The sequence below is a fragment of the Lactuca sativa genome, chromosome 8 (assembly GCF_002870075.4).
Source record: "Lactuca sativa cultivar Salinas chromosome 8, Lsat_Salinas_v11, whole genome shotgun sequence".
Taxonomy (NCBI): Eukaryota; Viridiplantae; Streptophyta; class Magnoliopsida; order Asterales; family Asteraceae; genus Lactuca; species Lactuca sativa.
In genome coordinates this window covers 98,478,617-98,492,180 of record NC_056630.2, presented here as the reverse complement: position 1 = coordinate 98,492,180, position 13,564 = coordinate 98,478,617, and the positions used below count along the sequence as shown (strand labels likewise).

The window sequence follows — 13,564 nt, the reverse complement described above, 5'->3', positions numbered from 1 at the left end:
ATTAAATTGCAATAAATATGTTTCTTCATTTCTTATTTTAACTAGGTGTGACACCCATGTATTACATGGATTTATTTAGAAAAAAAAAACTAAATATGAAATTTTAACAATTTGAAAAGTTTGAATTTATAAGAAAAATGAGAAAAATTTTGAATTATTAAAATTAATGAGGTTTTAATGTATTGAATACATTACATATATAAACCCTTTTTAATAAATACCTTACATATATATTATCTTAAATATTAAATGAGGAATTTTAATTTAATAAAATGAAAAATACAATAAATGACAAGTGGAAAATAAAAAATTAAAAATTTTTAGAAAATGACATGTGTCCAAATGAAGGAGAAGATGACATATGGCAAAAAATTATTTATTTATGAGGGAGGAAAGTTGTATATATCAAAAAACATTTTCTATTTACACTTTAATTTAATATTTGATTTTTTTTAAATCAAACTGTATAATACACGAATCTCACAAATAGCAGTATATAACATTAAAATGAGAATTCTAAATTGTACTATACTTATACTTCCCTGTTCTTTGAGTTTTTTTTTTCGTTCCTAATTTACGTTTGTTTGGGGGGCTTTTTAGTAATTATAATAGCTCCATTCTGGAGCTCACAAAGGCAAATTGAAATGGATAAGGTATTCCCCACCATCACCATCGAGACCACTACCAGAACCATCATCACGACGACGACGACGACGACGACCGACTCCTTCTAATTCAACAGCTTTGGTATTGCAGAAATTCAATGGCTAGGGTTACTACCAGCTCCATCGCCCCGCCTTTCAAACAGTCAATTTCTGTCGGTTCTCTGCAGCCAAAATTCTCTAGTCTCCTCCTGGAATTCCCAAATCTAAACGTTGCCCGTGGCGACCGGAATCACCGGATCACCTGCCGTTACGGGGGAGGAGCTAATTCACGTCAGGGAGACTCCAGACGTTCTCCGCAGCTTAATTCTGACGATGATCAAGCCCTTGATGTCTCCACTATCAGGTACTGTTCCTCTTTTTACATGACAATCAATATATAGCACTGATCAGGATTTCATAAATGTTTTAAACATACAGAAGTTTATTCGCATGATCCTAGATGATATGATTGGATTTTCCTTCCTTCTCAATTCTCCTTCCATTCACAGTAAATTACACATTGATTTCGACGTTAAAACTACTAATTTTTCAAATGCTTATTTGATGGATGCAAATCCCCAATCAACAATCAGTGTTTGTATACTTTAAAATTTCAATTTGATTTCAAAGATCATTAAGCAATTACAAATGCTAAAGCACAGTTTTTTAAGTCCTAGCTATATCAAATCCAAATAGGGTCTAAAGTAGACTAAGTTTTTGCACTTGTTTACATCAGTATGAAGTGTTATCTTTTTCCTTGGATGAAAATAGGTCAAATACTGTGAGGCTTATAGATGATCAGCAAAATATGGTGAGTTTGTTGCAAAATGCACATATTAAGATCCATGAAATTGTTTTTGTGAAACTGATCCACTTGTTTTCTCTAGGTTGGTATAGTATCCAAAACTGCTGCTATTCAGATGGCTGAAGAAGCTGCACTTGATCTTGTATGCATATATTTTCAAATACTTGTATTTCCATCAGAATTTTCTTTTCTTATTTCTGGAGTAATTTCTTGTGTTAGGTAATAGTTTCTTATTTAGGCTTCCTTCTTAACCATATGTTATCCTTTCTTTCTTTTTTTTCTCTCCCTCTTTTAAGTATTTATATGTTTTTTTATAGGTTATATTGTCTCCAGATGCAGACCCCCCTGTTGTCAAATTGATGGATTACAAGTAAATCACATCCCATCATTTATAACACTGATAATTCTAATTTGTCTTGAATCTTAATTATCAGTTACAAAATGTTGCAGCAAATATAAATTCGAGCAACAAAAGAAGAAAAGAGAGCAGCAGAAGAAAAGTGCTGGTGAATTCAGAATTCCTCTTTTCTCTTGTGGTTTTTTTTTTCTTTTTTTTTTTTTAAATTTCAAGAAAATGAATGCTGAATAAAATATGTTCAATGGTAGCACTTCGCATGGATCAAAAGGAGCTTAAAATGGGGTACAACATCGATGTGCATGATTATTCTGTACGTTTAAGAGCTGCTCAAAAGTTTCTTAAAGATGGTGACAAGGTTTTTTTTCTTTAAATTTTTATTTCATACTTTTCATATAATAAAGTGGAAGTGGCTGAATGGGTAATGATGTACATTAAGTCAGTTTTGCCATTAAGTCAAAAAGAAACAATTCCAGATTTTTCCAATTAATTAATTAATTCTATCAGGTTAAGGTTATAGTGAACTTAAAGGGACGTGAAAATGAGTTCAGAAATAATGCCATTGAGCTACTGAATCGGTTTCGCAATGACATTGGGGAGGTACCCTTTTATATTATATGTAGTTTATATATTTTTATAAAATTTGAGTAGAAGTTTTATTATTTATAAAATGAGTTGAATGATTTTGTAGTTAGGGGTTGAGGAAAGCAAAAATTTGAGAGATAGGAACATGTTCATGGTATTGATCCCAAACAAAGTTGTTGTACAAAAAGAAGTACCAAAGAGAAAAGGAAAGTCAACTGGGAAAGAAATGTCACCTAGTGTATGAAATGAAAGTTTGGTGATTATTTGCTAATATAGTTATAGATTATATATCAATTTGTTCGTAAATCAACATGTATTTTGCACATTTTTAGGTCATTTGTTGGCCATAATTAATGTTGTATAACTATTCATAATCAATGGTAGCATGGTAGCTCTTGAAAATGTATAACCTGACCCTCATAAAGTGTTATAGGTACAAGTTGTTTTTATTGATTTTAATATTATTTTAAGACAAAATTTCACAATTAGTCCCTGTGGTTTACAGAATATCGCACTTTGAGGACTTCCTAGCAAAAAGTCACGTGAATGGTCCTTAAGGTTTCAGTTCATTCCATGATTGGTCCTTGACCCAAACCCCGTCACTTTTGTACCGTTAATGCAGGGGCAATTTTGTCTTTTCACTTCGTTGTGCATCAGAGTATATAATGTAAGACCCACCTTTGTATCTTTCTACTTCTCGTTCCTTACCTATGTTCTTCCCTCCCCACTCGCATTCTATTCCAAAAAAGAAGAAGATGGTGATATGCCGCTGTGGAAGGCCGGCGATTTTGGTGACATCGTGGACTGATTTGAACCCATGTCGTCGATTTTGGTCATGCTCAAGGTTAGGAGGAACATGCAGCTTTTTTTGGATGGTTTGACTCTCACATGTGCCCTAGGTCAACTGTTGTGATTTTGGGGTTGTTGCGTGGAAGAAACAATGTCGAAGCAAGATTGATGATGGTGAAGTGGTTACATTGTCTGAGTTGGTTGTTTTTTTGGTGTGTTACTTTTTCAAGTAAAAAATCAAGAAGCTTTTGAGGGGAAATCTGTGATTTGGAATATTTGTTTTGGTCCCATTTTTGTTATAGTTTTTGATGGATTTTCCCTGTGATTGTATGTAATGTTGGGACAAGAAAATGTAATGGATATTATATGTAATATAAGTTTGATGTTTAGTTTTAATGTGAACTGGTATTAGCAAGGAATTTAATTGCCAATTTGATTGCATGTAAGTGTAATGTTGATTGTTAATGTGTAATAACATAACCAAAAAACTAGTTACCAAAATGACATTATTAAAATTGAAAATGTACTAGTTCAAACATTGCAGAGCAAAATACCATTAACCATAATGCATGTAAGTGCAATATTATGTTACAAACATACAATACCCAAAATACCTATCAAAAGTAATTGTTTCTACAAACATACCATAACCAAACTTAGTAAACATGTTCTAACTTTACTTAGACATAATAGCAAAAGCATACTTAAAGATACAAACTAAACTACAACATCTTTCCTCTTCTTCTGTCCACTCCCTTTTCCAGCTTCACTAGGACCTCCCTGCCCCTTGCATGTCCTGACATTATGACCTTTGTTGTGACATTTGCTGCAAGTGACTCTCAAGTATTTCCTATTTAAATTGGTACTTTGAGTTGGCTCATCAACTAGTTTCAGAATGGAATTTAACAATTTCTTTCTAGGCTCTTGTTTACTAGCAAATGACTGAAACACATCATTATCCAAGACTTCTGAAGGTTCATCTTCAATGTCTTCATGTTCCTTTGTATTATTGTTTGTCGGATCAGGCTGCCCTAAGTCAATGTCTTCATCAAGTACACTACAAAAGTTGATGATGTACACCTCCACATCATCTATCAAAGGTTCCTCATTAAACATTGTTTTTTTTTTTTTGCATCATGCTGATTATGAAATTCACTTTCATATGCACTATCCTCACAATCATATTTATCATCTATAACTGGTTCATTATCTATGATTGGCTCATCATTCATGACTGGCTCATCAGTCATGACTGGCTCATCAGTCATGACTGACTCATCATTCACGACTGGCTCATTACCCTGTATCACTTGGGAAGGTCCACCAAATGTTCCATATAGCACAATGTGTAACACCGAAAAATTTTAAATTTATTTTATTCATTTTTATTTCATAAAAATGCACATTATTCTATATAAACACTTTTTATTTAAAAATCATCAACAAGGTTTTCAGAACATTATGAAATTCCAGAATCTGTATTCATCACTCTTTTCTCTTGTGTGTGTACAATCGAGCCGCCGTCTTCCCGCGATTCTGAAGAACCTGAAACACATAACACATAACACAAAAAGCACGAAGCTTAGTGAGTTCCCCAAAATACCACATACAACACATACGCCACTCAAGGCTACAATATGACCCTCCGGTCGGTGTGTCTCAACGGAACCCTCCAATTCCGTATCGTTGGACCCTCCGGTCCGGTCTATAAACTCCGCATAGCATAAATCACAAAGACATGATACATAACATATCACATATAACATAATACTCAATGTAAGCACATAAGACCATCCGGTCACACATAACTACCACTCAAGGTAACGTATAGTGAGAAGACTCACCTCGGGTAATTCTCGAAAAGTCTCGAACTCGAAATACCGATCTAGCCGCCACCTAATCACATAAATAAATAACTCTAAATCAGCAGTGACTCTCAAAGGCTAGACAAGTCTCGTACCATGCTTCCCAGAAGGGTAAAAGACCATTCTACCCCTCCCCTAGCCCAATAGTCCACTGGTTGACTAAACCCTAAAAGTCAACAGAAGTCAACGGTCCAACTTTGACCAGACTCGTCGAGTCCACATGCGTAATCAGATTCCTCACAAAGTCTCACTCGACTCACTGAGTCACCCACTCAACTCGTCGGGTCTCCACTGATCACGAAACTCGGGTAAACTCGATCCGACTCGTCGAGTCCTCCTATGGACTCGGCGAGTCTCCTCCATGACCAAACTCATATGACCTTCTGAGGTCAGATCTGCTTCACCACCTTGTAGATCTATCCTTCTAGCACCCACAAATCACGTAAAGGTCCAAACTTTACGTCCATGCATCATGATTAAAGCCATAAATGAAGAAATAGCCATCTAAATGGAAACCTAGGCTCAAACTCTCTATGTGACTGCATAAAGCTGAACATAAGGGACTCTCTGGACCTCCCATGGTCCAGATCTAAGGCTTATTCCACAATAGGACCTCAAACATTCCATAAACCTCTAAAGAGAATGGTTAAGAAACCCTAGATTCATGAAATCAACATCAAACAGGAGAAATGGTTCGATTTGTTACCTCAAGGTGTAGCTCCTGGCTTCATAACCTCAGTACATCAACCCCCTCTGGACCCTCTTGCTAGAATCTCATCTTCTCTTTTGAAATGATACACCAAAATGCTCAAGATGGCTCTTCTTTACTCGCTAAGCTCTCAAGGATGATTTAGGGTTTCTCCAAGGTAAGGATAACCGCAATTGAAGACCCTAAGGCTCTTTAAATAGGTCCCAAACCCGGACAATTAGGGTTTTCCTCCACAGCGCCGACTCAGCGAGTCCAATGTTCGACTCGTCGAGTCCATTCATTTAAACACGTCGCCTGATCGCGCCCCTACTCGACGTGTTAATCCACCAACTCTCCGAGTCCCTTTGATTAAATCAAAATATATAAGTAATCATACCCAAGAATCTGGATGTTACAATTCTCCCCCACTTGAATTAGATTTCGTCCTCGAAATCGCTCCTTGACCCCACATAATTAGAATCCAATAACCCGTAAGATACCACCGTAGGATCTCATACCACACCAATATCACTAAAGAGGACACCTCCCATACGAATTATCCTCATGCCACCTTCTACCAGAATCATCAACTCTGACAACTCAATGTTCCTCTGATTCTTCCTAACGAAAACCATCGATCGGCTATCGATCATCCATACCACTCGCACCACGTGCTACTCATCCCGATCAAAGGAGCGAAAGCATCACGCTACACAGGGAACCCATCCCCTGCACTATTATCGAAATCTCGTCTGAACAAAGACTCTCAAACCTTGCCTTCGAACTCAGGGAAATGTTTATGTTTAATCAGAATCATCTACTGATGTATAGCAATCTCAAGCCTCAACTTCCTGCCAGATCTCCCTTTCCAACCCTGAGCACCAGGTTACCCACGACTTCCACTATTGAACCTCCCAAGAAGATCCATGCATGACCCACCACTTCCTTCTCACAACAAGTGTTTCAACCCATGGTGAAACACAAGTCACCAATTCTCGCTATCCCCAGCGAACACTAAAATCCACACTCTAATATCAGCTCACTCCTGACACTTGACATCTAAGGCTCAAGAATTTCGTGCAACTCACTGCACTATACCATCCAAACACTGAACCTCTAGTCTCAATTCCAGATGACAACTAACTTGTTAGAAAAGTACTCATTCTCTGAATCTGAAACCTCATATCGCCTTCCCGGCGCACTACTAAAATCAAACTCATCTCAAGAGTTTGATCAATCCCCGGGTTGGACCACTTGCCCCAAGAACCACTCATTTCGAGACTGATGACTCGCAACCCACACTTAACTCACTCATCTACAACAACCACGATTCCATCCAATATAACCACTCCAGACAAATGAGATAACCACAATCTCGTCCCTGATTTAACCATCAGGCTCCCATATCTCATATATTTGGGCTACCCAAGCCAAACAACCTTTTCGCGTTATGCTCTGATTAGTGACTAGAGAGTACTACCACCCTCGCAGTATCTCAACCCTTCCTTGATTAGTGCATGTTACGGCTCCCCGTGGCATCACTACAACCTCTCTCTGATCCGTGAGTACTACGGCTCCCCGTAGCATCACCCCAACCTCTCTGATCCGTGAATACTACGGCTCCCCGTAGCATCACCGCAACTTATCTCCGATCCGTGAGTACTACAACTCCCCGTAGCATCACCCCAACCTCTGATCTAAGCCATTGAACTGCGGCTCCCCGCAGTCTTACCGCACCAGCCCTTACCTCTTCATAATCTCATTTTCACGTAGACGACACACCGTGATCATGAACTCATGCCCAGCGGACCGGCCATGCGTAGGTGTACACACCTACTGAAGCTATGCACTGCTATTTCTGACAACATCCGAACACACCTTTCCCTGCTGCAAACCATCTTCCCGAATAATCTCACCTGATGTCATTTGGCCATAGGGTTCTCACCGGAACCGTACTCACTTGATACCCACTATCTGCCTCCGACTCACAATTCCAAAAAATCCGAACTTAATGACAGCATATTCCGATACTTCATGACACCATCACAACATCCCACGATGCCTTATCTCAAACACTGATCTCACACTCACAGCATCATACACGGATACTGCCTCCCTTCATTAGAATCTCGAAATCGATCTTCATCTTGCAACACTTGCAACCTCGAAGTATTCCCTTTCCAAATTGAATACAGGACATCGCCATTAACCCGTAACTCGACTACAAGGATGCGGAAATTCACCCATTGCCGATCGCTACTCATACCATCTTACTTATACTGTCTCCGAAATTAACTAACAGACCAATTGTTGCTTTTCCTGGTGAGGAGATCACATTCTGAACATATACTTGTCAACCTCTGCTGCTGCTCTCTGAACTCAAGGACTTAACTGTCTCGTCTTGTTTTACACACTGAAATTCTGACCCGAATAACCTCTCTAACCAACAGCCACCTGCCAGAATCACTCATTCCTTCCTAATCATGCACGACAGGCATCATCTCACTTGTACCTCGCCCTATCCACCAATTTAGCCCTGAACCCATGAATCTGCCACATAATCACTATAACTAGTCCTCTAACTGCCTCTACATAATTCTCAAATCCCTTCAGCAATTACCTGGTTCTCCCCCACCCAGGGTTCGAACCATCGCCAATTGGCGCACTTTCAATCCATCCACAGACTAATTCCATTAATAACATCGCAACTATTCTCTGATTGAGCTACGCAACGCTTCATGATCTCCCCGATTAGAAACCTAGCAATACCAAATACTCCGAATCACAGACGAAGCCCTCATATCTTCTCCTCATGACTTCCTTTAATCATTCAGGACCTCATACTGCCCCATAACTGGACATCCCAACTGCCCCGATTCACCCAAGACTCTCTGTTTCCACCATTGGCTCTATGGTACAGGAAATACTTCACCACGGACAAACCGCTCAAACACCCTGAAAAGATCACCACCAGTACTACTCCACGGCCTCTAATTTCTGGAACCAGAAACTCGATAGCTCATTCCTCTTCTCAAGAATGGAAACCACGTAACTCTCGCCATAGAAGGTGATGGCTCATCCATCAGCCGATGGCTTGACTTGAACCCCGCTTCTTCAACAACATCATCCCATTTATCCTTAAGCCGTGCAGTTTCCACTGGCACCTCACAAATAAAACCTCTTAAAACGAATCCCATTTCTCTTTCAAGCATACTCCCTCGAACTCTTTCAAATTGGCCCTCAAGCCGCATACTCTCTCATACCTGATCTCGGTATAATCAACATAATGGCATAACTTGTAGGACCAGTAACACTAATCATCGCAGCCATGGTACTCGAACCATGTTGCTATCTCTCTACCTGCTATAAATCATGGTTATCGAATCATGTTATCTTTTCTCAATCCGCTACAAATCATGGTACTCGAACCATGACATCACTTCCCAACCTGCTTCCAAGCATGGTACTCAAACCATACAATCCCCTCTCATCTTCCACTGATCATGGTACTCAAACCATACAATCCCCTCTCATCTGCCACTGATCATGGTACTCAAACCATACGATCCCTCTCATCTGCCACTGATCATGGTACTCAAACCATACGATCCCTCTCATCTGCTACTGATCATGGTACTCCAACCATACGATCTCTCTCTCATCTGCCACTGATCATGGTAGTCAAACCATACGATCTCTATCATCTACTACTTAGAATCCCCGAAACTTTCCATGTATCGAGTATGGGTCCTCTGCTTTCAGTAGTACGGGCCCATACTACATACCACATCTACGCATACTTTCCACATAAATCATCCCAGATCTCCTAAGTAGCTGCTCAACCTCCTCACTTACAAATTCCGCCCTGCTGGCCGCTCTTCCTGCGAATACTCTCCATTATCCACCTACTCATCTAACAAAGATCACTTCCCAGGCTCTTCCTAGGTTCCCACACCTTCCTGCCATCAGCTGCTGAAGAACTCCTAGTGATGCCAGTCGTCTACCTCCTGAATATCGTCATATTCACTTAGTAGCCGACTCCCATCACCGAGAATTCCACAAAGCACGAAGCAAGTAGCATTCGGGCATCGAATAGTCCCTTATCAACACGTATCACCACTCTAGGTTACAACTCCGCTTGCTACACTTGTAATCAGAGACGTCACCGAGCTCAAGCAACTCCACCCCTCGCGAGTATCCGACTACCTTCTCAGAAGGCTCCTCAAATGCTCATCTAGGTATCTCTCCTAGATTACTCCTCTGCTCAAATCCTTCTTTAAATAGGATTCCTAATGGATACTCATAATCCGCGCATACACAAAAGCAATTCACAGATAACAGTAACTCCTAGGCTAAGGCATCACAAATCAGGCCACTCTAGCGCTAAAATATGAAATACCTAGCCTACTCTCTAGCATATATAACATTTCACATATTACTCATAATACACAATGTAAGGGTATTTTTGGGAAATCACCGTTCGGGCGCTGGCTGATTGTACACACTGCTCGTTGTCTCTTTCCCTTATAAATTCTCTTACTCGTTTTTTTAGAAAACCCATTTCTTTTGAAAACCTTTTTCTCAATCCTCAGTTTGAGTCCGGACATACCCGAAGGTGTATCCGAATCCCTCAAACCAAGGCTCTGATACCAACTTGTAACACCGAAAAATTTTAAATTTATTTTATTCATTTTTATTTCATAAAAATGCACATTATTCTATATAAACACTTTTTATTTAAAAATCATCAACAAGGTTTTCAGAACATTATGAAATTCCAGAATCTGTATTCATCACTCTTTTCTCTTGTGTGTGTACAATCGAGCCGCCGCCTTCCCGCGATTCTGAAGAACCTGAAACACATAACACATAACACAGTAAGCATGAAGCTTAGTGAGTTCCCCAAAATACCACATACAACACATACGCCACTCAAGGCTACAATATGACCCTCCGGTCGGTGTGTCTCAGCAGAACCCTACAATTCCGTATCGTTGGACCCTCCGGTCCGGTCTGTATCGTTGGAACCTCCGGTCCGGTCTGTATCGTTGGACCCTCCGATCCGGTCTATATCGTTGGACCCTCCGGTCCGGTCTATAAACTCCGCATAGCATAAATCACAAAGACATGATACATACCATATCACATATAACATAATACTCAATGTAAGCACATAAGACCATCCGGTCACACATAACTACCACTCAAGGTAACGTATAGTGAGAAGACTCACCTCGGGTAATTCTCGAAAAGTCTCGAACTCGAAATACCGATCTAGCCGCCGCCTAATCACATAAATAAATAACTCTAAATCAGCAGTGACTCTCAAAGGCTAGACAAGTCTCGTACTATGCTTCCCAGAAGGGTAAAAGACCATTCTACCCCTCCCCTGGCCCAATAGTTCACTGGTTGACTAAACCCTAAAAGTCAACAGAAGTCAACGATCCAACTTTGACCAGACTCGTCGAGTCAGGCAACGACTCGACGATTCCACACGCGTAATCAGATTCCTCACAAGGTCTCACTCGACTCACTGAGTCACCCACCCAACTCGTCGGGTCTCCACTGATCACGCAACTCAGGTAAACTTGATCCGACTCGTTGAGTCCTCCTATGGACTCGTCGAGTCCTCCTATGGACTCGGCGAGTCTCCTCCATGACCAAACTCATATGACCTTCTGAGGTCAGATCTGCTTCACCAACTTGTATATCTATCCTTCTAGCACCCACAAATCACGTAAAGGTCCAAACTTTACGTCCATGCATCATGATTAGAGCCATAAATGAAGAAATAGCCATCTAAATGGAAACCTAGGCTCAAACTCTCTATGTGACTGCATAAAGCTGAACATAAGGGACTCTCTGGACCTCCCATGGTCCAGATCTAAGGCTTATTCCACAATGGGACCTCAAACATTCCATAAACCTCTAAAGAGAATGGTTAAGAAACCCTAGATGTGACATCCCCAAATTCACGGCCTGAAAAGACTGATTTTGTTTATGCTTTGTTTGAAAATCAGAGTATGATTTTAAATAAAAGTGTTGCGGAATATGTCCCAAAACAAGATATGATAAAGATTTATCAAAAAGCATTTCCATAGAAATGTATTTCATTAAAAGACTTGGGATGTCATGTTCGTACAGATCAAAAGCATAAATAGTACAATATAAGCCTTACTACTTTATTTCATATCTACAGGCCTATATCCGTAATTCCTCGTCCAAACATCATATCTATGCTCAAGCGCCACTACCTGTAATACATAAAACTGAGTGGGTTAGGCTTGGGAGCCTGGTGAGCACATAGGGTTTTCAACCCACAATAAATAAGTTTGTTAATTTCATCAATCAACAATAACCCGATTACCCGTTCCCGTTATCCTCACTTTACGTCCCTAAACACCTATCATAAGGGACCTAGCCTAAGGATCATCATCGGGACGGACACTATTGCTAAGGGGATTCCTCAGCAATAAATGTCCTAAAGGCAACCATGTGGGGGATGGAGTACACCGGTGAACACATCGTTCACAAACACCTACAGGTTGCGAGCCTGCTAGTGTTCCACTGGACTGTCTAGAAGAGTCCGTGGTCGTCATCCATACTCCGCTAGATGACAGAATCAACAACATCAACATCGAGGCCTCTCATCATTTTATCACACATCACTTATTACATTTACCCATGTTTTACCCCAACATTTTCGTAGATATAAAATACATATACAGTTTAAATTATTGAAAACATGTATAACAATGTTCATCCAGCATAGATAGCAAGTATTCAGATAATATGCACACATAGAACGTAATTTATATAAAATACTTCATATCTATGTGTAAGCTGAAAGTAACTATGCACTCACCTGAGTAAGTGGTGACTCAGCACTCGGACAGTGCTTCGATACTCTTAAAACAATTTTCCTTCGATAAAGCCTAGTATCAATACCACTAGGGTTTAGTCTAACGATAACCGCGACAAATTAATAGTCTAACTATTATTATTCTTATATAAGCGTTAATAGCACTCAATATAACTCATAATAATAGCCCAAATAATTATTTTAAGGACCTAATAACATTCCTATAATTATTTGAAAGCTATATTAAAAATTGCGTAAGTGTAGCTCACTTACAGCGAATTTTATCGAAAACCGGAACTTAATTGGAGCAGCGTTTCGAAACCGAAAGACTCCTTTTTCTCGGGACTCCGGGAGCCTCGGGGCTTCCCTCGGGAGCTAGGGGTTTTAGCTAGGGCTTAGGGGGGTTTATAGCACTTAGAGAGAGAAAGTAGTGAGAGAAAGAAGGTGGAAAGGTGCAAGAAATGAAGCTGCCCTCGGTCCCCATTTATAGGTTGCGAGGCCTCGGTACGCTGGGCGTACCTCGGACCTACGTTGGGCGTAGTGGCTCGGATAAGATGCGAGGTGGCAGACTCTGGATGGTGCGACGTGGCTCAGGACCGAACATAGCTATGCGAACGCGGCACGTACGAGAATGGACGCTGGGCGTAGCGAGGGGGCTACGTGTCATGATCCGAGGCGACTTCAGCGATTATCATCGGACGGATGGGAAAGCGCCAAGTTAGCGACTTCGTATCAGATCTCGCAAAATCGAGTACAATCTTTAAAAATTCGTAACTTTCGCGTACGAGCTCCGGTTTCGATGTTCTTTATATCCACGCGAAGGTGGGAACGTACTCTACAACTTTCGTTTAGATTCCGTCGGCTAATTTTAACTCGATTTTAAATTTAATATTATTAACAGGCCGGGACAGGATTGGTCCGTTAAATCCTCATAACTTCTTCATCCGACGCCCATTTTCGCTTATCTTTTT

General features: G+C 40.3%; 1 protein-coding gene across 3 annotated transcripts; it reads left to right on the top strand.

Moving 5' to 3' along the window:
* Positions 1–562: 562 nt before the first annotated feature.
* Positions 563–3,574, top strand: LOC111878056 (translation initiation factor IF3-4, chloroplastic). 3 transcript variants are annotated; one of them, XM_042897043.1, is made up of 8 exons: positions 563–1,008; positions 1,416–1,455; positions 1,532–1,591; positions 1,767–1,819; positions 1,900–1,955; positions 2,056–2,162; positions 2,312–2,404; positions 3,012–3,574. In XM_042897043.1, exons 1-8 carry the CDS (start codon positions 764–766, stop codon positions 3,195–3,197), a joined length of 840 nt encoding a protein of 279 aa, XP_042752977.1. In that variant the 5' UTR covers positions 563–763; the 3' UTR covers positions 3,198–3,574. The 3 variants fall into 3 exon arrangements, with proteins under 3 accessions (XP_042752977.1, XP_042752978.1, XP_023730336.1); XM_042897044.2 differs by lacking the exon at positions 3,012–3,574 and adding an exon at positions 2,895–2,938; XM_023874568.2 differs by lacking the exon at positions 3,012–3,574 and adding an exon at positions 2,496–2,798.
* Positions 3,575–13,564: the final 9,990 nt, after the last annotated feature.